Genomic DNA, 25,871 nt, shown 5'->3' on the forward strand with positions numbered 1-25,871 from the left:
AAAGTTCTACATAACCTGAAAACAGTGCTTCAACCTGAATCTGAGTTCTTGTTGTTATCTATATCTCAAATCAGACATTGTTGGGCAGTCTTGATAAGCTTTTATTAAAGACTAGGCTCAAAAACCTCACTGAGATTACAAATTTCAGAATCATGTCTCTTTTCTGAAGTTCTGGTAAGTGAAAAATGCAATGTGGACAGCTAGAACAGAAAGAATTTTTTTTTTCTTCATCAGTTTCTCAAAAACTGCTTACACCAGCCCAGGCTAACTCTACAATTTGAACTGATATTTGGACTCAGGGCTGTAATCTTCATGAACTCTGATCTTTCTCTTCTCCTTCTTAGCTCCTTTACGCTGAAGGGAGTCTACTTTGTGGGTTAAGGCAAGCCATTTCTTATGGTCCAACACTTCTTGTGGACTTAGGCTCCTTGATGCTAGGTCTGGGTTTATAGTGTGCAGCCACCATAATTTACGTCTCCCACATTGTTTATGGCCTTCAAAAATGAGAAGTGTCCATCCTCTTATCTTCTCATTGATTGAAAATATGTGTTGGATCATTGTATTACTGATATGGTCAAGCAATATCAACATCTCCTAGACATGTAGTGAATGTTCAGCACTTCTAGGTGTAAGCCAACACTCAATACCATATAATGCAATGGCCTCACCATTGTGTGGTATGTATTTCATTTTAGGTGCACATACACATTCTCATCATGGAGAATACAAGTGACATCTCTGGTTCTCACTTGCACATCCTCATTCACATAGCAGTCACTCTGTAGCCAAGAACAAAAATATCAAAATGTGTCCATCTTGGTAAGAAGACATCCTTTAATTTGTATAGTTTTAAGAGGCAGAATCATTTTGAGTTATACCGTCTTGTGGATGTTTAAATGGAGGCAAAATTGCCGTAGAAAATCACACCATGTTTGAACTTGAGCTTCGAGATCCTCCCTGACATCCACCACAAGCATCACATCATTAGTGTAAAGCATTGTCCACAATACGCACTCCTGCATGTCATGCATTGTGGTACCAATATGATAACAAACAGTAGTGGAGACATAGCTGAGTCTGGAAGAATGCAACTGTCATAGGAAGCCTGTCAGTCAGTTTTGCACAACATCGCATATGGCTCCTGGTGTTTTTGTTCAGCAATTAACTATTGATACTGAAGCATGTATTAAACAATTTTTGACTTTGCCAGTATTTGAGAGCTAATATATGTCTGTGTAAAATATAAATGCTCTGTTTGACGTATTAAATAATAACAGCAGCTGAGTAGCATACATATATACAAACCAATCTACAAGCAGCTCCCATAATTTTCATTCTGAGAAAGCTAGCATTAGTTGTTATTTGTTGTTGGTACACTTCACTGAAACAGCCTGCAATGACCTGCATATGCTACCACTGAATTTTCCCATAACTGTCAGTACAAGTAGATTAGCACAAGTTACACTTTTTTGTTGGTATAGTTTATAACAGTAGCCTGCAATGGCAATGTCTTTCTTTTACTTTATAAATCAACATGTTTCACATCTTTGTAGATTCATCTTCATGATGTGATTTATGGAACATGATGAGTGAATGACTGAATGGGTCAGTAATCAGTTACCTCTTTATCATAACAAAATAGGAGTGTTTGTAGTGCACTGTTGTTTGTACTGCAGGTAACTGGGTTCTTCAACTCTCAAAATTAGATGGTTAATTTGTCAAAGGTTTGGCTAATGATGTATAATTAGTATATTTATAACTTCATTGTAGGTTTTAGAGATTCATAATTTCATGCCTTATGTCACATGGAAGTTTGTTGAAGAAGATGGTTGCACGAAAGCCTGACCTCTTAGCTTAGTCTAGATATAATTTTTCTGTCTTCTGATGAACTGTATGTTGAAAAGTGTGTTGTTACCTTCACACTGTCACCACAGAACAGAAGCTGTGTAATGACATTCGTATACAAAGTAATAGAAATGTCAAATAATAGAAGCTTGTAGTATACCTTGTATTATTGTTTCATTTGATTTTCAGCACACAAATTTTTGTATAAATAATGATTATTTAAATATTTAATATATAGTCTTCCAACAATTTTATAAGTATTTTGGATTAAAAAACTTTTGGTTTCATTTAATCTTGCTTCTGCAAAAAATTATTATACCTCATAGCTTACACATGTAAGGTTACACAAAAAATGGAAGGAGTGATGGTAATAAGGCACCAAGTAGTTTTGCCACTGATTTGTTGATACGCACATAAATAAGACCAAGCACATCGATACATTTGGGATGACTTTTGCTTCACAGCTATGGGTACCCTCCCCCCTCACCTGTCCCCCATCCCCTTACACGCAGATGAGCTCATTCTGGCCAAAGACATGAAGAGTTGTATATGTGGATGAGTGCACTGGGAACGGGAGAGGGCGAGAACAGGTAAGAAGAGAGAGACTGCCAAGAGGAAGTGTCAGTGTAATGTGAGTGAAGTTAGGTTCCTAGGGCAGTGGTAGAGATAGGTTTCAGCAGAGATTAAAAATTTAGACCAGTAGAGTTATGGTGTATGCATATAACACACACACACACACACACACACACACACACACACACACACACTTAGATACATATACATACTAAATAATTAAGATATAAGTTTGACCATTTATTTCACAAGTGATCATACAACAGATTTGTTATTGATACATCAATTGTGGTAGGCAATCTGATGTACAGTGTCATTAATTACTTCATGTAATACTTAAATAGGTTCAAAATACAAGTGAATAGTTTACAGAATTTACAGAATAAGAACAGTTAAATTGTGTTAATATCAAAACAATTTTTCTTACATTCACTTCAGTTTTCAGGATACCCCTTCCATGCATTTTCTGACTGAGCCAGTTCAACTTTTATCCAATCTGGAATCTGAAATGGTACAATGGAAGTAATTGTAAACAATATATAAATTTAAAAATGAGAGACATCAAGAAATCTGGAAGTTTTCTTTTGATTTGAGGAGGGGCTAGGAGATTCAACTCTTAACTTTGACCTACTAGTTCATTACTGGTAATCTACAACTTGCCTCTTGAATTCTATCTACTGTTTCAAACCCTTCTGACCCAGTTTTTGGAGTGACATTCCTTTTCCCTCTGCATCTACACATCTTATTACTTTGTCTTGTCACATGATATAACAGAACATCAAATTTTTTTATGCAATTCACTTCAATTCTTAAAGGATACTTGGAACCCTTGTACTGTAACGGATCTATATACTGAAAGAGATCTAAGCAACTTAGTTCAAAGTTATTTGTTTTCTTTTCAGAAAAACATTTTATTAACCACAATGCAACTCCACATTCTAAGACACAGATAGAGATAAGTTGCTGTTCATAAGTAGCTGAAAACTGGTCTCCTGTCAAGTGATTAGAAGCTGTTGTAAATGGGTGACATTGGCAAAGCTAACAAAGTTACCAAGTACTACTCCCCCATGGATACTGTCTTCTCTCCAGGATATACAGACCTTGAAGGCATCATTAGTTGCAACTTACACAAGAGGTTTTTTCTATTTTCTTTCTTGCTTTCTTTCTTTTTTCATAGTTCTACAAGAATTTCTGGTGATATAGCACAGTGTTTATTTTGTTCTATAATGTAATGATTAGCTGTTTGTTAAAAAAAATAATATGCAACTGATTTATTTCCATTTTGGACATAAGTAATTAGGTTTTCTTGTCTACTGAAGATGTAAAATATTTTGATCTTTCATTTATCATTTATTACATTAATTTTGATTGGCATGACATTGTAAAGTTAAATGTATCTGAGATATTGTACAAGCAGAGGGAGAGTGATCAGAATATCAATTAGGAGGGTTGAACAGTGTGAGTAGAGTTTGTGTGGACTCATGTTTGTACCGAGAATGTGGAAGAACGTTAAAAGCATGGGCAACTTCTGAGGTAGTGCCAAGCACCACTTATATAAAAAAGAAAGAAAGAGTAATCTGTGCGAACTGCACATAAAACATTGTTTTGGAGTATGTATTTCTAATTTGAAGAGGCATGTTTCGTCACACACACTCTCACAGTAGTTTTCTGAAGCTTGGAGCCACCCTGCAGATTGGCACCATCTGTCCTCATAAGCACTGTGTGAAAGGCTCGGCTGTTCGTTTCTACACGCTTCTTATGTCGGTGGTGGAGTCACAGCTAGTCTGACTCAGAGCTTTACATTCCTTACACCAGAGAGTAGTAAAGTGGAGGACCTTTAGAAGCACAGTCTGCCATCTAGCAATCATGTTAGAATACATTGGGGTGGAGATTTCTTGTAATCCACTTTTACAGTCTTTCTGCAAGTTAATGCTAATGCATTCCTAAATGCTAATTAATGCTTAATTAAATCAAATACAGAAATAATACCCTTAACTATCATTATAAATAGCTATTTGTGATTTGAATGTAATTATGCACTTAAATTTTGAAACTAAGATGCATTACTTCAAATTGTTTTATCTCGCAACAGCTGGGCTATTGCTACAGAACAAATGAACTAACATATTCACCACATGTTGAGCATCTGTTTCCCAAACAAAGGTGTAGTATTTCTGTTTATACTTGTTACATTTGTGCAATACGGTTGTGTGCAAACACGTTGTAGTTATTGCGAGATCAGGTAATTGACCATATATAGCTGTCTGCACATTGTTATCTGTAAGGGAAAATTCAGTTGACTATGAAAATAGCAAACATGAACAAAGTGAATGAGTAATTAAAAACTCCATTTAGTGACAGGACTCTCAAATAAAAAACTAGGTAGGACATCCCGAATCTGAATCTCTAGCAGCAAACAAAAAAATTATACCAAAAGTTCGATTCAGAAATTTACCAAAAGAATAAATGGATTTGTGGTTGCGAAGAAAGCAATGCTGCTTTTTGTTCTCCTTGTATGCTATTTGAGGGAGATGTTCATTGGTGTAAAATTGGAATAACTGATGATGAGCATGTATGATCTACACTGAAAGTACATGAAATGTCAAAGTGACACATGAATAATGTGCAGTTTTTTATTTCTGGGCAAAACCAACATTCAGCAGAAAATAGATTCGCAATATAGACAAACAATTGACAGCCACAACAAACATGTACAAAAGAATAGATATACCGGGTGATCAAAAAGTCAGTATAAATTTGAAAACTTAATAAACCACTGATTAATGGAGATAGAGAGATAAAAATTGACACACATGCTTAGAATGACATGGGGTTTTATTTGAACCACCCCATATTGCTAGATGCATGAAAGATCTCTTGTGTGCGTCGTTTGGTGATGATCATGTGCTCAGCCGCCACTTTCATCATGCTTGGCCTCCCAGGTCCCCAGACCTCAGTCGGTGCAATTATTGGCTTTGGGGTTACCTGAAGTCGCAAGTGTATTGTGATCGACCGACATTTCTTGGGCTTGCTGAAAGTCAACATCCAACGCCAATGCCTCACCATAACTCCGGACATGCTTTACAGTGCTGTTCACAACATTATTCCTTGACTACAGCTATTGTTGAGGAATGATGGTGGACATATTGAACATGTCCTGTAAAGAACATCATCTTTGCTTTGTCTTACTTTGTTATGGTAATTATTGCTATTCTGATCAGATGAAGTACCATCTGTCAGACATTTTTTGAATGTTTGTATTTATTTGGTTCTAATAAAACCCCACGTCATTCCAAGGATGTGTGCCAATTTGTACCTCTCTATCTACATTATTCTGTGATTTATTCAGTTTTCAAATTTATACTGACTTTTTGATCATCCGGTATATTGAATTTAATGGTAAACTGTATTCGGTTCTTTGGTGCTTTGGAACTGGCTCTCAGGGGCCTCGATGAATCTAATGCCTCTCAAAATAAGGGGATTTTATGTGAGCTAGATAAAGATCTTCAAGTTCATCTCATCCTGGCATCAGTGTTCAAAGGCATTTCTAAGACTGTTCAGAATGAACTACTGAAATGCACATTGGAAGTGAACCATGATGAAGTTCGTAAAGAAATAAAATGTGCCAATTATGTTGCAACAATCGTGGATGAAAGCATGGATGTGTCTTTCAAATTTCATTTGGTTATTGTATTGTGTTATGTTGTTGAGGGAAAACCTGTTGAAATATTTTAGAATTTAGAACTTTGTTAATCCAGAAAGTCAAAATGCTCATACTACAGCTGAGAGAGTTCTGAAAGAAACTGAACCATTAATTGGTGATGACTGAGTAAAACTAATAGCTCAGAGTTATGATGGTGCAAACATTATGAGTGGCAAGTCAAACGGAGTTCAGAAATTAGTTAAAGATAAATATCTAAATACAAACTACATTCATTGTTATGTGCATCAGTTGAACCTTATGTCTATGGCATCCTCTGTTAATTGCAAAGCCCACATCTTTGTTTCACATCTTTCAGGTAATTCTTCTTTCTTTTCTTATGGCCACAGAGATCAAAAGTGTTGCATAGCACTATTCAAAAAAAGCTTGCCCCAAATGTGTGACGAGATGAAATTACCTGTTGCGAGTAGTAAAACATGTTTTTCAAAATGGGGAAAAATCTTATTACTGATATGGAAGTCACTGAAACAAATGAGAGCATAAAACTATCTTCTACTGTTGAAAAAGCTGGTTTATACAAACAAAGATAGTAATTTCATTTTCTGGTTGTCATTTTTCTATAAGATAATGCCTCATGCAAACGTGCTTTTTAATCAGTTTCAGAAGACGATAACTCAACTGACCACAGCAACACAAGAAAACCAGAACTTTGAAGCAGTAATGCAAAATGTCAGACATGACATTGATTCCATCCTAAATGAGATTAGTTTCAAAATTGATGAAATGATGCTTGCCAAGAAGCCACAGATTCTTGATGGGCATAGAAAAAGAGATGCTGTGGAAGTGTGTGTGCGATGCTGTCCTTTCTGAAATAAAATTACATTTTCAGTTCACTGGACACCTCTTTGCAGCCAACTTATTTGATGTAAATCAGTTTAACAAATACATCACAGATTTTCCAGACAAATACCTTGAAATTAAAGACACATATACATTCCTGGAAAAAAGAAAATTGAAGGGTGAGCTTCAAGTCTTCTATGCTGGGCCTGAGTTGAGAGCAGTTTCTGGAGCAGTTCTGTTTCTTTCACTGATTGTAGAGAATGCACTTCATGACATTTGTCAAGACTGTTAAAGTTTTGAAACTGCTAATCATGACACCTGTCTTGACATGAAAGCTGAGTGGTGCTTTTCCATGCTCAAGAGAATTAAAACATTCCTATGAAATACCATGAAAGCAGAACAACTGAGTGTCTTAGGGATGCTATTCTGTGACACCTCCGCCGTGTGTAAAATTGAAGATTTCAATTTGAGAGTGACAGATTTATTTGCCAACAAGAAGGAGCAACAAATGGATTTCCAATACCATTGCTGCTTTTGGTTAGTACAATGCTTTTAGTTTTATTAAATTACAAGTTCGAGTAATGTTTATGCGCCCTATTATTTCTGGTACTGGCGCTCACATTGCAGCACACACTTCTCTGGCAGTCTGCTGTGTACGTAAAACAAACGAAGAGTTTGGCTGTCGAGGGCAGAAGAGCACTGTGGGGACACAAGCCACACCTCCTTTTCACAAGGCCTGCAGCTTACATCCATGTTCTATGCTCCTAGGAAGGCAGAACTGATGTAATAATGTACATATGGATTACTGATTCTATCTGGTGTTGAGAGAGTCGTATTCGAACCCTATGGCAGAGGAAGAGTGCTCTCTGCACTCATTTCAAAATAATAAAAGGATACAACCAGCAAGCACAACTCAGAGTAAAACAGAGCATATAAATCATTTGGTAATGGCTAGACTGCAGCTGTAAGATGATGTTGGTGGTGTTGTTACATGGTAGTTCAGGCCCGCTCTTCAACGGTATCTTAATAAACTATTCATCAAAACACCCCCTGATTATGACTGCCACGTAAAAGTGACCGAACATACCCTGTGATGAGTGAAGAATTGTGCTGTTAATAGTAGCAGCAGCAGCAGCAGCAGCAGCGGCAGCAGCTTTATTCATCCGTAGATATTTCTTTTCACATGGATATAGGACATGCCAAAGTATTTACAAGTTTAGACCAATTTAAAATAAGCTGATTCATATACACATACATTTACAGACTTCCAGTTAGAGACAATCATTAGATTTACTGCTGGTATAAAATATTTTTTTTTACACATAACTTATTAAATAATGTAATGCCACACTGTTCACTCATATCTCACTATCAGTCAATGCACACACTATACACACATTGTTTCATAACACTTCCCTCACTACACACACAAACACTTACACACTGGTGATCTCTGGTCCATTTTTTGTACCACAACTTTCCATTTGCTATCCTGAAAAAGTGAGTCAGCATCCTTCTTTAATGAGTGAGATGTTGAGCTCAGAAAGAGGCAGAAGTGTTAGTTTTGAGCAATGCATAGCTTGGGTGTAAGTTTGTCTAGAAAAGGAAAAAAGGAGGAAAAAAACATAGTGTGAAGGTGTTACGTCGAATGGTGGACGTTTCATAATGATTATTATTATTTATTTGTATAACATTTTTTTAACCAAACCCCTGCTCTGTTTTATCTAAGTAATCCTTTAATGTATGATTCCAATTTCTTTTATCTCTTTTGGTAATTTATTGTATAGTTTTATTCCTTGGTAGAATATGCTGTTTTGAGTTTTATGTTTATTTTTTTGTGGCAACTGTAAGTTGAGTCTACCTCTTGTTCCATGTTCATGGGCAGAACTGTTTGTGCAGTAATTACCAATGTTATTTTTGATATGTACAACTGATTGGAAAATGTATTCACATGGAGAAGGTAATATCCCCAGTGTTACAATGAGCTCAACTACCATTTTTGGTTAGGATTCTTATGGCTCTTTTCTGGAGTTTGAAAATTATGTTCATACTTTGTGCATTTGTTCCCCAAAAAAGAATGCCATAGCTAAGAATTGAATTTACATATGAACAGCACGTAACTAAAAGACACAGCATGTTTCACACTGATGATAGGATTCTAAGCGCATAATATGCTGGTGACATTATGTTTGCAAGTACCTTTGTGTGTTCACACCACTTCAACCGAGAATCAATATTCATTCCTAGAAATTTTTCATTTGTTACACAGTCTATAGAGGTTCCATCTACATTTAATTTGTCATTTTCCCTCTTTAAACTGAAATTCATGGCATTAGTTTTCTTTATGTCCAATGTCAATTTACTGCTTATTGACCAATCATAAATTTCCTTGAGAGCTTCATTTGCTTTCTCTGCAAGGAATTCTCTTGTTTTCTCAGTGACTATAATATTGCTGTCATCAGCGAAGAGAATTTTTTCACCTTGAGTACCACTACTGGGAAAGTCATTGATGTATGTCAGGAATAGTTTGGTCCTTATATGTTACCTTGCGGAGCCCCTGTATTAATGTATTTTGTTTCTGATAAGTGTTTTACTAAATGTTTAGATTTATTTGAAGTATGTGTTATCTCTACTCTTTGTATCCTATCTGCTAGGTATGATCGAAACCAGTCATTAGCTACCCCTCTTATTCCTAATGCTTCTGTATCAAAGGCCTTAGAAAGATCCAAAAATATGCCTGTGACACACTCATCTTTGTCAAGAGCATCAAGTACAACCTTTGTGAATTCTACTATGGCTGACTCCGTTGCCACTTCGGAAACCAATCTGATTCCTTTACAAGATTGTATTTATTCAGGTAATTCATTAACCTGTCTTTCATAATTTCTTCTATTATTTTTGAGAATGGTGACAGCAGGGAAATGGGCCAGTAATTTTCTATGTCTTCTGCATTACTTTACTTAAGCAAAGGTACGACTCTTGCCTGTTTTAACTGCTCTGGAAATGCCCCTGATGTGAAAGATTCATTTATTATATTTGTTAAAGGGCCCTGTATAATCTCTATGCATTGTTTCAGTACACACATTGGTACTTCATCTAAGCCTACTGACTTTATTTTTTAGTTTTTGAACAGTTTTATTGACTTCATTCTCTGTGATTAGAAATAACATCATTGTATTTAGTGATCATTATTTACAGGAGTTTTTTCTGTAACTTCTGTGCAATACTTGAAAAATGCTCATTTTCATAGTTTGCTATGTATTGTGGATCTTAGCAGTATGTTATTCTGTGTTTCTTTGCCTCTCCCCGTTTAGTTCTTTATAACACTCCAAACTGCTTTGCTTTCACTCTCTGCATTATATATTATTTTGTCATTAAATGACTTTTTGCAGTAATCAGCGCCTTCCTATAAATCCTTTTGTATCTAAGATAGAAATTTAAGAATTTTGCATCATTGCAACTCTTTTTCATGGAACTGAGGTTTTTAAAAGTTTGGGAGGACTTATAATACCTGCTGTTATCCACCTGTTTTGTGAGATGTTGATAAAGACATGCATACATTTGGAAATGCCTTTTCAGAGTTCAATTTAAATAATGTGAAGAATTTAGAGATTTCATATTCACATCGGTTTTGCTTATACACTTCTTCCCAGCTTTGTTTTGCTAGTTCCTTTAAAAAAAATTTAATTTTGATTTCTGGTAGTTGTCATTTGTAGGCTTTTAGTTTAGGGATTCATTCAGTGCCTGATTTTACTGTTGGTATTTGACGCAGATGGTCTGATAGTCTGAGATCTTTTACAGCTACATCACATCTTTCCTGTCCATAATTGTGGCCACAAGGTCAATTACTGATGCAGTCATTGTAGTAACCTATGTTGCACTATTTACCAACAGGGACACACCAAAACGTTCAAGGATATTTATGAAGGTGCCACTGGATTCATTTATGATATTAGTGTTATGTTAATGTCCCCACACAGAATTACGTTGACCTTTGTACTTGAGACTTTGTGCACATGTGTGCATTTGTGTGTGCGAGAGAGATTTTCAGAGTTAGTGTTATTTTTAATATCTAATGCAGACATGCAAAAAAGATAGCTAAAGCAACTCTCTCTCTCTCTCTCTCTCTCTCTCTCTCTCTCTTTCTCTCTCTCTTGTACAATCACTTGCTATCATGTTATCCATGAATATATCAATCTCTTACTGTGCATAACAAGGGCCTTTTGTAATAAGTGTTTATTTCTCTTTCTCTGTATGTTTTGTTTAACATAATATCTTATGAAGTAAATGAATTATCAACAAAATTCCATAATTTGTTCAATGCTACCAAACAAGGTTTTTTTGGCGCCACCAATGGAATGCCTCAGCAGCCACCACTGGTAATAGTGTTCTGACTATGTTGTGTAGTGAAACAATCGGTGCGAACAAAACTAATTAATGATAAGACACATTTTTGCTCCTTCCTGTAATGGAATGTAAAATGTTTAAAGTGAACAGATAAGTTGGACTGTGTAAAACCACCAAATGAACAGTGTTGCGTAACTACAATAATATAGCTATGGACAGATGACATTGTAGTTATGGTGTTCTGGAAGGAACTGTGTTTGCTGTGAATGTGCCATGTACATTTTAAATAATTTATAATTTCAATGTATGTTTGCACCATCACTGGCTACTATGTGTCTGAATAGTTAATTGTGTGACAGGCATGTAGGAATTGTTTATTGTGAGTGTGCATATTACCACCAACAGTGGCGAGTTTACGTCGCATTATTCACTTGGTAAGCGAACAGACCATAATTCCGTGGTCAAAATAACTTCAAACCCTCTACTGAACTGCGTTACTTTAGTGTTGTGCATTAGAGACACAATAAATTGCTCATGCAAAGCCAAATGTTAGCAACAACTGTGACAGCATCCATTGTCCAGTGGCCTGTTGTTGTTGTTGTTGTGGTGGTCTTCAGTACTGAGACTGGTTTGATGCAGCTCTCCATGCTACTCTATCCTGTGCAATCTTCTTCATCTCCCAGTATCTACTGCAACCTACATCCTTCTGAATCTGCTTAGTTTATTCATCTCTTGGTCTCCCTCTACAATTTTTACCCTCCCCGCTATCCTCCAATACTAAATTGGTGATCCCATGATGCCTCAGAACATGTCCTACCAACCGATCACTTCTTCTAGTCAAGTTGTGCCACAAACTCCTCTTCTCCCCAATTCTATTCAATACCTCCTCATTAGTTACGTGATCTAATCTTCAGCATTGTTCTGTAGCACCACATTTCAAAAGCTTCTATTCTCTTCTTGTCTAAACTATTTATTGTCCACATTTCACTTCCATACATGGCTACACTCCATACAAATACTTTCAGAAACGAATTCCTAACACTTAAATCTATACTCAAAAATAACTAATTTCTCTTCTTCAGAAACGCTTTCCTTGCCATTGCCAGTCTACATTTTATATCCTCTCTCCTTTGACCATCATCAGTTATTTGGCTCCCAAAATTACAAAACTCCTTTACTACTTTAAGTGTCTCATTCCCTAATCTAATTCCCTCAGGATCACCTGAGTTAACTCAACTTCATTCCATTATCCTCGTTTTGGTTTTGTTGCTGTTCATCTTATATCTTCCTTTCAAGACACTGTCCATTCCGTTCAACTGCTCTTCAGAGTCCTTTGCTGTGTTTGACAGAATTACAATGTCATTGGCGAACCTCAAAGTTTTTATTTCTTCTCCATGGATTTTAAAACCTACTCCAAATTTTTCTTTTGTTTCCTTCACTGCTTGCTCAATATACAGATTGAATAACATCAGGGATAGGCTACAACCCTGTCTCACTCCCTTCCCAACCACTGCTTCCCTTTCATGTCCCTCTTATAACTGCCTTTCGCTCCCTGTATTTTACTCCTGTCATCTTCAGAATCTGAAAGAGAGAATTTCAGTCAACACTGTCAAAAACTTTCTCTAAGTCCACAAATGCTAGAAATGTAGGTTTGCCTTTCCTTAATCTAGCTTCTAAGATAAGTCGTAGGATCAGTATTGCCTCACGTGTTTCAATATTTCTATGGAATCCAAACTGATCCTCCCCGAGGTCGGCTTCTACCAGTTTTTCCATCCATCTGTAAAGAATTCACGTTAGTATTTTGCAGCTGTGGCTTATTAAATTGATAGTTGGGTGATTTTCACATCTGCCAACACCTGATTTCTTTGGGATTAGAAATATTATATTCTTCTTGAAGTCTGAGGGTATTTCGCCTGTCTCATACATTTTGCTCACCAAATGGTAGAGTTTTGTCAGGACTTGCTCTCCCAAGGCTGCCAGTAGTTCTACTGGAATGTTGTCTACTCCCGGGGCCTTGATTCGACTCAGGCCTTTCAGTGCTCTGTCAAACTCCTCACGCAGAATCATATCTCCCATTTCATCTTCACCTACATCCTCTTCCATTTCATTTTCCATAATATTGTCCTTAAGTACATTGCCCTTGTATAGACTCTCTATATACTCCTTCCACCTTTCTGCTTTCCCTTCTTTGCTTAGTACTGGGTTTCCATCTGTGCTTTTGATATGCATGCAAGTCGTCCTCTTTTCTCCAAAGGTCTCTTTAATTTTCCTGTAGGCAGTATCCATCTTACCCCTAGTGATATAAGCCTCTACATCCTTACATTTGTCCTCTAGCTATCCCTGCTTAGCCATTTTGCACTTCCTGTCGATCTCATTTTTGAGACGTTTGTATTCCTTTTTGCCTACTTCATTTACTGCAGTTTTATATTTTCTCCTTTCATCAATTAAATTCAATATTTCTTCTGTTACCCAAGGATTTCTACTAGTCCTCGTCTTTTTACCTACTTGGTCCTCTGCTGCCTTCACTACTTCATCCCTCAAAGCTACCCATTCTTCTTCTACTGTATTTCTTTCCCCCATTCTTGTCAATTGTTCCCTTATGCTCTCCCTGAAACTCTGTACACCCTCTGGTTTAGTCAGTTTATCCAGGTCCCATCTCCTTAAATTCCCATCTCATTGCAGTTTCTTCAGTTTTAATCTACAGTTCATAACCATCAGATTGTGGTTAGAGTCCACATCTGCCCCTGGAAATGTCTTATAATTTAAAACCTGGTTCCTAAATCTCTGTCTTACCATTATATAATCTATCTGATGCTTTTTAGTATCTCTAGGCTTCTTCCATGTATACAACCTTCTTTCTTGATTCTTGAACCAAGTGTTAGCTATGATTAAGTTATGCTTGGTGCAAAATTCTACCAGGTGGCTTCCTCTTTCATTTTTTACCCCCAATCCATATTCACCTACTACGTTTCCTTCTCTTCCTTTTCCTACTGTCGAATTCCAATCACCCATGACTATTAAATTTTCATCTCCCTTCACTATCTGAATAATTTCTTTTATCTCATCATACATAACATCAATTTCTTCGTCATCTACAGCGCTATTGGCATATAAACTTGTACTATTGGAGTAGGCGTGGGCTTCGTGTCTATCTTGGCCACAATAATGTGTTCACAATGTTGTTTGTAGTAGTGTACGCGCACTCCTATTTTTTTTTTATTCATTATTAAACCTACTCCTGCATTACTCCTATTTAATTTTGTATTTATAACCCTGTATTCACCTGACCAAAACTCTTGTTCCTCCTGCCACCAAACTTCACTAATTCCGACTATATCTAACTTTAACCTATCCATTTCCCTTTTTAAATTTTCTTACTTACCTGCCCAATTAAGGGATCTGACATTCCACATTCCGATCTGTAGAATGCCAGTTTTCTTTCTCCTTATAACGGCGTCATCTAGAGAAGTCCCCGCTCCGCGTTACTTTAGTGTTGTGCATTGGAGACATAAAAAATTGCTCATGCAAAGCCAAATGTTGGCAACAACTGTGACAACATCCAACTGTCCAGTGGCCTATAATATGCCAATGATGAAATCGCTGCCGAGTGGAAAGCAAAATTCCACATGAGATCATTCATCTGCAGCATGTACAGGTGACGGAGCTAATTTCAACATGTTTTCTGCAATGATAAGCTGCTGACAACATTTCACCTCACAGCCTGCATTATTACAGATAAGAATAGCTGCTTTACCTCTCATCAATGACTAAAACCTCTATTAAAATGTAAACTTTCTTTTTTGAACTTGATCAAAGAAACTAATATTTAATTTGCTTCTTCTTTATAATAAATGTCATGTTACCAAAATTTTGTTATTTATGTAGACATTGTTGACCTCCATTAGCGTAGTTGTTTCCAATTTTATGCCTATTTCTTTCATTCATAATTTTAGCACTACTGTCACACCTGCTATTTTAATTATATTTTTGTGGGTGTTTAACACATGTGCACTGTAATTTCTGTGAGTGAATTTAAAGTACAATTATTTAGGCATTGTATTTGTTCAAATTGTGGCATCCACTATTAAGCTGAGTGCAGCAGCAAATGACAGCAGAGCTGCTTACACCTGATTGGTGTAGTACACACAGATGCGAGTAAACATAAAAACTTGTGTCAGACAGAGCACTGTGTATTCACTTAGAACTAAATGCCCTATTGCCACATCATCATAACCATAAGTGCATCCAGTTGTACTGAACTGTGTATGCAGACATAAATGTTAGGCAAAATGTTCAAACTTTGTTAGTAGGAATCAGAGAGCCCCCCCCCCCCTCACACACACACACACACACACACACACACACACACACACACACACACACACACACACACACTCACTCTCTCTCTCTCTCTCTCTCTTTATGATAGCTTGGTGAAAATTTAGTGTCAGGGCTGAGTCATGATCACTACATGTGGCTTGATTCATAACTGAAATAGATAGGTCTTAATTTTGTTAGCTGTGTGTAGCTGGATCACTAAAAGACCTATCATGTCTTGTTGATTTGACTGAGTGACATGCCAATGGTAAATCTAGGGGCCATGGAAAGAGGAGGCAGGGACCAGGGAGAACTAGGGATACTACATCAAGACTATGCTGCTAACGAGAAACAATCTGCAGTATTGCCCCCAGAATTGTTTGTGGCCTCCTGGTTCTGAGTCATGTGAAAGCCTTAAAGAAGTTTCAAGTGTTGTCTCCATCTCAAATTGAAAATGAGCCAGTGGGATACTCTTTGCTTATTGAGAAGTGTTAGAACAAAATATGTCTGTCGTCTATTTCTGAGTTCATGTTTGGATCATTGTGATTGACAGAGAAATTTGAGAAGACCAACCTTGTTTATGAGAATTCAATGATATTCACAATCTCAGCATTGTGTAGAAGTGATTTTTTACCCCTGGTTCAGATTCAAGCATTAGCCTGAAATCAGAGACTTTAAAGGTTTTGTAATAAGCTGGTGAGACTTCCTAGACTTGTGCCATGGGTTTTGAGATCTAAAGGATATCTGTAAGATAGCTCAGGGATGCACAACCCACCGGGGGCAGCTTTCTCGGCAGCTGACTGTGTGGCTAATAATTTTCCCCCAGAATAATAGAGGCTTGTGTAATAAGGTAAATGAACACATAGTCAATGTGTACAACTATGAAAGTATAGACTATACCCATCACTGTGCTTCATGAAACACCATATCTATTCCTGAGCTGATGGACATTTAATATCTGATCACAATCTTATGGCATTATACAGCAGGAAACAAAAGGCAAAAAGAAGGAGTTGCTAGTTTTGTTAAGTACAGTAGCAAATGTAATGCAACTGTGGTGCACAATCTTTGTCTAGAGCAACATTTGAAGCCTTTGCCATTGAATTACCCATTAACAGTTCAATCGTGTTAATTGTAGCAATATGTAGGACGGCAAATCTGTGTAACAGTTAGACTCACTTCTACAGCATCTGTTTAAATGTGAAAAAAAATGTAACAGCACTTTGGGATTTCATTATAAATTTTCCAACATATAATGTGGGGAAATTTGATGTGTACCTACAACATCACCACACTAATCAGTTTTCTCACCAGATTAATTCCAAATTAAAGCACTCTAATCAACAAAACTTTTGTAAATCAGTAAAGTATTGAATGGTCTGTCCATACCTGATGATCGGAGACTGACTATTAACTGCTAGAATAAAGTTGAGTAACACTGGAAAGTAGTAAGACCAATATATAAAGAAATGATTAAGCCCTGTAAATCACATCTCGAAGGTGTAAACTGATCTGTTGTGAAAGAGATGTAAATTCCAAATACAATTTGTTTTGCAATAAAACTGGAAGGTACCCGCTGATGTGAATGTGTGTTTTCCTTTCTTTTCTGAAGCAGGCTTTGGCCAAAAGCACAGCATGTAACACACTTTTCATTATGCCTGTCTGCCACTCAATGTGTCACCTTTATGGTCAGTTGCAATCTATCCTTTTCATAATAGTGTTAAAAAAAGACAAATTTTTTTTTAAAGTACATCAAAAAGTTGAGGCAACCCTATTCAATTAAATCATAGTGAAAAGTACTGTAAAATATTAAGCAAAGTAACCAAGCTGGTCAGTGTGGCCAAGTGGTTCTAGGCACTACAGTCTGGAACTGCACGACCAATACGGTCACAGGTTCGAATCCCGCCTCGGGCATGGATGTGTGTGATGTCCTTAGGTTAGTTAGGTTTAATTAGTTCTAATTTCTATGGGACCAATGACCTCAGAAGTTAAGTCCCATAGTGCTCAGAGCCATCTGAACTATTTGAAAGTAGCCAGACAATCAAAAAGCTTAAATTTTAGCTCCAAAATCAACTAATCTTTTTAAGCAAATCATAACAGTTTTGGACATAATTAGGAGTGGTAAAAGTTTGAACTGTTACAGTAAAAACAAAAAACATTGTTTTAAATTTTGATAATAAATATTCAGGAAACCAAGATGTATTGCAGAAATCCAATGGCCAATTTTAAAGTGCTGGTGAACATACAGGTTCTTAAAAAGTGCCACGGAAATACTGAAACATTTTCTTTGCCCCATTAGTGGAATAAGTGTACCCTGTAATTCCCGTAATTTGAAATGAAGTAAAGAAAACTACTGCCTTATAAAAGAAGCAATAGATCATGAGGTATAGATAACATTTCCAGTAAACTCCTAAAATTCTGCCCAGATAAATTATGCAAAGTTTTGGCCCACATATTAAATGCATCTATGAATCAGACAAAACAGAGCTTGCTTTAGTGAAGCCTCTCCACAAAAAGGGATACACAATGTAAGGTACAAACTATCATCTCATCTCTATCTTGACCACAGTCACAGACGTTCTCAAGAAAATACTGCATTCCAGAACATGAGGCATCTCAAAAACTTTGGCATTATCAATGAAATACAGGTTTATTTTTGAAAAGATATGTAGACAACTGAAACTGTGTTTTGTCGCATAAATGATATACTGGAATCCCTAAACAAAAAATGAAGACACTTTATATATGTTGTGATCTTTCTGATACTTTTAACTGAGTGGTTCACCAAATATTCCCAACACAGCAAGCTATTGTGACAACATAAGAGCAGTGGAAAAATGGTTAAAATCCTTCATCCAGAACAAGAAGTAGAAGATAGTTGTGGATGGGATCAGTGAAATGGGTGGCTGTTTCTCATATATATATAAATGATAGGTAAGTTCACTAAGTTTGCTGTCAATACAAGCACTGTCATATACAACAATCCTCCCACCACCTAGATGTTGATACCACCAAATTACTCTCAGAACTTCTAACCTGCTTCAAACTAAAGTCGCTCACTAAATCTGAGAAAAACGAATTATATCCACTTCGGCTATGCTCACAAGATCCTACAAGAGATACATACGACAGTTAGCAAGTACAAAGGTTATACTGCACCAAAGTCTTACAGTTAGCTGGAATATCATGTCCTTCAGGCCATAAAAGGCTTGCCATTGCTATTTATCCCTTAGGATTTATCCCTTAGGACAACTACACATTTTGGAGACCTCAGAGTCACACAGCCCACTTACTTTTGATGATTCCCCTCTGTTATGTATTGCGGACTTATCTTCCAGGGAAATTCTCCAACATCAAAAAAAATTATCTTGGTGCAGAAAAAGGCTACAAAGCTGCCCCCAAGACCCTCCTGTCATAATCTTTTTAAGAAACTTGGGATAGTTACCACCTCTTCCCAATTTATTAATTCAATTATGAGCTTCATAGTTGACAGTCCTGTGCACTATGAAACCAATAAAATGTACCCTGAACACAATACAAAAAGAAAGGCTGATCACTACTGTGATTTAAAAATGTAATCCCAGGTACACACTGGTGTATAGTATCCCAGTAAAAATATTTCATTAACTGCCAAATAACAATAGAAATCTGCAGGGTAACAGTTATTATTTAATAATAAAGATGTGAAATCAGTGCAGACTCGGCTACAGAGTGAAATTTCATTCCGGAAAGTAAATGCATATTTACTTGATAAAGCTTTTTATTCATTAGATGATTTTTTTAAACAGAAATGTATAGTTTTAAAGCTTATATTTTTATTGTTAATATGTTATGAACTGTTGTACAACATGTCCAAATCCTTGTATGATGTCTTTTTTCCACTTTGCTTTAGTGTTTGTTCCAGTTTTGTGTTTTTATTTTCCCTGCATCTGTTTTTGAAAATTAACTGTATTTTCCTTTCTTACAAATTCTGTGTAATTTATATATTTTTGACTCCTTCTGCATTTTATTGTCTCACATGCCTAAACAGATCTAGGCAATATGAATATAAATAAAATATAAATAAATACCACATTTCCCACACGTCATTCTGAAAGCCATGGGTCAAGATAAACTGCAGAAGCAAAATTTTCTTACTTTCAGACATAATAAGATGATATCATCCCATTCAGTATAATACCACACCTAACATAAAATATGTTTTTTATATTTCTTTCTGTTCTTCTTTGTTTCACATATGCAATTACAGACTCATGCACATATGAAATCTCCAAGTTGTTTTCCAAGCTGAATTTTTCTGAACCATGATATTATAAGTACACGTTTGCAAAATTATCAGAATGTAAAAAGTCTTGGTTGCACCTTCACTGAGTTATGATTGTACAGTCAGTCTGTGCTGGGTACAGTAGAGTAGCCAATTTTTCAAAATTCAGTTATTCATCAGTATTACTGTAAAATGCCACCTGTTTGTTTAACTTAAATTCCTTGAAGTCTCTGTAATTTAATAAAATATTTTATTACAGGTATGAAGTTCACTAACTAAAGGTTAATCATCACCATTGTGGACAGTGAAAATAAATATGAATATGCTGAGACTTGGCATTATTAGTGTTGTGTTGCAGTATTTAAAAATTATTTAAAACACTTAGCAATTATTAATTGGACACTGAAAAAAGAAGTGTTATAAGGCATTCAATAGGCTGTAAACTTACTATTTCAAAAGAGCATCTCATTCAGTACTGCTCCAGCACTTATTAACAAAAGTATGACATTTCTCTTTTTTGAGTCATCAGTCTTCTGACTGGTTTGATGCAGCCTGCCACAAATTCCTCCCCTGTGCCAATCTCTTCATCTCAGAGCTGCCTCTAGTACCACAGAAGTTATTCTGTGATGTCTTAACAGATGTACTGTCATCATGTCCCTTCCTCTGGTCAGTGTTTTCCATAAATTCCTTTCCTTGTCAATTCTCAGGAGAACCTCCTCATTCCCTACCTTGCCAGTCCATCTAATTTTCAACATTTTTCTGTAACACCACATCTTAAACGCTTGAATTCTCTTCCGTTCCAGTTTTTTCATAGTCCATGTTTCACTGTCATGCAATGTTGTGTTCTAAACGCATATTCTCAGAAATTTCTTCCTCAAATTAAGGCCTATGTTTGATACTAACAGATTTCTCTTGGTCAGGAATGCCCTCCTTGCCAGTGCTACTCTATTTTTCATGTCCTCCTTGCTCCATCCATCATGGGTTATTTTGCTGCCTAGATAGCAGAATTCCTTAACTTCATGTACTTTGTGATCACCAATCCTAATGTTACGTTTCTTGCTGTTCTAATTTTTATTACTTCTCATTACTTTTGTCTTTTTTCAATTTACTCTTAATCCCTATTCTGTGCTCATTAGACTATTCATTCCATTCAACAGCTCCTGTAATTCTTCTTCACTTTCACTCAGGACAGGCATGTCAGCAGCAAATCTTATAATTAATTTCCTGTCATCTTGAATTTTAATCCCTTTCTTGAACCTCTCCCTTATTTCCATCATTGCTTCTTTGATGTGTGAGTTGAACAGTAGGAGCAAAATATTATATCCCTGTCTAATGGCCTTTTTAATCTGAGCACTTCATTCTTGGTCTTCCACTCTTACTGTTCCCTTTTGGTTCTTGTTTAGCCAGTGGCCTTGCCACAGTGATAACAGCGGTTCTTGTCAGATCAACAAAGTTAAGTGCTGTTGGGTTAGGATACCACTTGGATGGGTCACTGTGTGGGTCTGCTGAATACTATTGGCAAGCAGGGTGCACTCAGCCTTTGTGAGGCCATTGAGGAACTACTTGCTTGAGAAGTAGTGGCACTGGTCATGAACACTGACTACGGCCAGGAGAGTGGTGCGCTCACCGCACAGCCCTCTATATCTGCATCCGGTGATGCCTAAGGGCTGAGGGTGACATAGCGGCCAGTCAGTACCATCAGGTCTTCATGGCCTGTCCAGAGAGTGTTTGTTTTTTGGTTCTTTTACATATTGTATATAAGCTGTGTTTCCCTATAGCTTACCCCTGTTTTTCTCGGAATTTTAAACCTCTTGCACCATTTGCATTTGTCAAACAGTTTCTCAAGGTTGACAAATCCTATGTAAATGCCTTAATTTTTCTTTAGTGTTGCTTCCATAATCCACCAAAATGTTTTCAGAACTGCCTCTCTGGTACCTTAACCTTTCCTAAAGTCAAACTGATTGTCAGCTAACAGATCCTCAGTTTTCTTTTCCATTCTTCCATATATTATTCTTATCAACAACTTGGATGCATGAGCTGTTAAGCTGATTGTGCAGTAATTCTCACACTTGTGAGCTCTTAACATTCTACTGAAGTGTTTTCTGATAGTCTGATGGTATGTTGCCAGTCTCATACAATCTACACACCAATGATAATAGTCATTTTGTGGCCACTTTCCCCAATGATTTTAGAAATTCTGATGGAATGTTGTCTATCCTTTATGCCTTATTTGATCTTAAGTCTTGCAAAGCTCTTTTATGTTCTGATTCTAATACCTCTTCTGTATTGACTCGTGTTGTTTCTTACATCATGTCATCAGACAGGTCCCCCCCATCACACAAGTTCTCAATGTGCTCTTTCCACCTATCTACTCTCCCCTCATCATTTAACAGTGGAATTCCTATTGCACTCATAATGTTACCACCCTTGCTTTTAATTTCACAGCAGGTTGCTTTGATTTTTCTATATGCTGAGTCAGTCCTTTCAGCAATTATTTCTTTTTTGATTTCTTTACATTTTTAATGCAGCCATTCTGTCTCAGCTTCCCTGCACTTCCTATTTATTTCATACTTAAGTGATTTATATTTCTGTAATTCTGAATCTCCCTGGACATTTTTGAACTTCCTTGTTTCATCAATCAGCTGAAGTATTTCATCTGTTTCACATGATTTTGTTGCAGTTAACCTTCTTTGTATTTATGTTTTTTTCCAACTTCTGTGATTGCCCTTTTCAGAAATGTACATCCCTTTTCAGCTAAACTGCCTACTGAGATACTCTTTCAACTAAACTGCCTACTGAGATATTCTTTATCACAATATGTATAGCTGCAGAGAACTTAAAGGGTATCTCTTTATTCTTTAGTACTTCCATATCATGCTCCTTTAGTCATTGATTCTTCATGATTAGCTCTTAAACATCAGCCTACTCATCTTAATTACGAAATTGCAATCTAAATTTATGTCTGCCCTATGGACACACCTCATAATCCAATATCTAATTTTGGAATGTCTGTCAGACCAAAATGTAATCTAACTGAAATTTTGCCATATCTATCAGCCATTTTCAAGCATACCTCCTCTTCTTGTATTTCTTGAACAAGGTATTCACTATTACTAGTTGAAATTTATTGCAGAATTCCATTAGCCTCTCCCCTCTCGCATTCCTAGTACCAAGCTCATATTCTCTCACAATCCTTTCTTCCACTCCTTCCCCTGTATAATTGTCTGACCAGAAATCCTTGTCTTCTTTCCATTTCACTTCACTGATCCCCCCCCCCCCCCCCCCCCCACTATATCTAGATTAAGCCTCCTCAGCATTTCTCTTTTCAAATTTTCCAGCTTCCCTACCGCCATCAAATTTCAGACATTCCATGCCCCAACTCATAGTACAAAGGGCAACTAGAACAAGAAGAAAGATAATATGCTCAATAAAATAGATAAAAAATCAGCAGTGTCGTATCTCAACAAGGAACTTGAAACTTTCAGTGGAGGAATACAAACAGATCAGGGGCCAAGCCATGGGAACCAGGATGGCTCCTTTCTATACCTACCTTTTCATGGGTCACTTGGAGGAGGCTTTCCTGGGATCCATAAGCCTTCAGCATTTGGTTTGGTTTACATGCATTGATGACATATGGACTCATGATGAAGCTGACCTTTTACAATTTTTGGAATCTCTAAATACATTCTCCCTGTTAAATTTCACATGGTCCTATTTAAAATTCCATGCTACTTTCCGTAATGTTGACCTCATCCTCGCAGGTTCAGTTACACACTTTTGTTCACATTAAACCTGCTAACAAACAACAGAACTTACATGTTGTCAATTGCCATCCTTTCGATGTCTTCCAGACAGCCTTGGCACTTGAGGCAATACTTCTCATTCTCACCTCAGGCTTCAGTGGACTTAATTACCCCACCAGACTAGTTTTTATGGGTCGCCACATCCAGTCCTGGTACTGCTGGTCCCTCAAAAAACAACTTGGAGTACATTTCTTGCCACTCAGTGCTATAATCATCTTGAGCATATTAATCAGTTACTTCAACAAGGCTGTAACTCCGAAAATCATGCCCTGAAATGAAGTCCATTCTACCTGACATTTTGGTACCACACCTAGAATAGCTCTTCAGCAACTCCACATCCTCCATCCCCCACCTAAATCTCTGCAATACCCTGGTCAAACTCAATGCTCCTTCTGCACCCATTTCCCTACCCTATGGCTCCTACCATTGTCACTATCACTGTTGGATAACATGCCCTATGTTCCCTACTACCACCACCATTTACCCAATAAGTGGCAAAACATATACTATCAAAGGGAGAGTCACCTGTGAAATGACACATGTCATGTAACCAATATGTTAACACTGTTCATTGTTTTCATTGGTATGACTACTACCGAGTTATCAGTTAGGATAAATGGACATAGACAGAGGATGTATACTGCCATTAAACAATATCCTGTTGACAGTTTTGACCTTGCTGTCTGTTTCACCAAATCTACCATCTGAATCCTTGCCTCAGACACCAGTTTCTCAGAACTCTGCAGGTGGGAACTGGTGTTACAAAAAGTCCTTGGTTCTCACCATCCATCTGGCATTTACATTAATTTTGTTGATCTTAGCATTTTTTCTTGGTAACTGCCCTTTTCTTCATCCCCTTTCAGTTTTCTTTTTCTTTTTTTTTTTTTTTTTTTTTTTTTTTTTTTTTTTTTTTTTTTTTTTCTCCCCAGACCTGTCTATTTTTCCCTACCCTGCACATCCCCCACATACAACGCACTTAGTGTTTCACTCCTAAAAACTCTTGCATGATGTTTAGATTTTTACCCTATCTTCCACCTTTGAGGTCTCAGGTTCTCAAATCAACAATCAGTCTTTCCTTCTCATCCAGTCTGGTAAGTCTCTTTTGACCCAGGTTTCTGGACAACTTTTCCGAACTCCCCCATTTCATAAATCTTGCCAATCCTTTTTCTTCATCCCTCTTCCTTCCTCTTCAACCCTTCTGCCAGAAGAAGGAGCCACTGGCTCTGAAAGCTTTCACAGTTGATTAAGCTTTAGGTATGTTCTCTCCTGCCATTACTTGATAATGCCCCCACACTGCCAACCCGATGAAGGCTACTCCTGAGCAATTTGCTTGGGAAACATTGCAACATCTTCTGCACAGAAAATGCCCAGGATTGCTGTCAGATGGAATCATTCTGTTGGACAATAATGCTTGCCCCATCACTGCCAATTGAATGAAGGCTTGGTTGGGAAACACTGCAACATCCTCCGTACAACCCAGATCTTTCACAGTGTGGTTTTCACATCTCTCACACTGCTGCCAATCGAACAAAGGCTACTCGTCAGCAATTTGGTTGGGAAATACTGCAACATCCTCTACACAGCTTGGATCTTTCACCACCTGATTTTCACATCTTTGGCAGCCTGGAGAAAGACATACAAGGAAGTCAGTTTCAGATGGATGAGGAAGTGCAAGAATAGTTGTGGCTGTGGAACTGTCAGCAGCTGACCGTGTTTTACAAAACAGGAATTGATTGTCTCGTCCCCTCAGTGGGATAAATGTGTGAATGCATATGGTGGTTACTTTTGAATGGAACCATTTCATGCACTGATGTGGAAAGTGTGCAGTTTTCATTTGATTGCCCCTCACATTTAATGCTCATAAAATTTTGTGAGTGAACTTGTAAATGGCATTCTAGGTAAAGCAAATTTTCTGAAATCCAAACTGTGATTTACAGAGGATGTTTTTTTTTTTTTTTTTAGGTGGGATGGTATTCTAGAATACATCACCTCACCTTCTCAAAAGCTTTGGAAATGATATCAGTGGTGACACTGGTTGGTAGTTGTTCATATTTCTCCTATCATCTTTCTTATAGAGGTTTTTAACAATAGGATATTTAAATCTCTCTGGGAAAATTGCTTAAGTTAGTGATGCATTACATGTTTCAGATAAAACAGAGATTACTTTAGTACTCTGATGGAAATACCATCAAATCCATATGATTTTATTTTTTTTATTTTT

The 25,871-nt window shown here is 37.0% G+C and overlaps 1 protein-coding gene across 1 annotated transcript in view; it reads right to left on the bottom strand.

The window, feature by feature from the left end:
- Positions 1 to 2,645: 2,645 nt before the first annotated feature.
- The window catches only part of LOC126354056 (serine/threonine-protein kinase Nek8), a 305,150-nt gene continuing 281,924 nt past the window's right edge, over positions 2,646 to 25,871 (bottom strand). Inside the window, exon 22 of the mRNA XM_050003414.1 lies at positions 2,646 to 2,921. Coding sequence (XP_049859371.1) covers positions 2,853 to 2,921 — 69 coding nt within the window. The 3' untranslated portion in view covers positions 2,646 to 2,852. The remainder of the gene's footprint in view (positions 2,922 to 25,871) is intronic.

This window comes from Schistocerca gregaria, chromosome 3 (genome assembly GCF_023897955.1).
Source record: "Schistocerca gregaria isolate iqSchGreg1 chromosome 3, iqSchGreg1.2, whole genome shotgun sequence".
Lineage (NCBI taxonomy): Eukaryota > Metazoa > Arthropoda > Insecta > Orthoptera > Acrididae > Schistocerca > Schistocerca gregaria.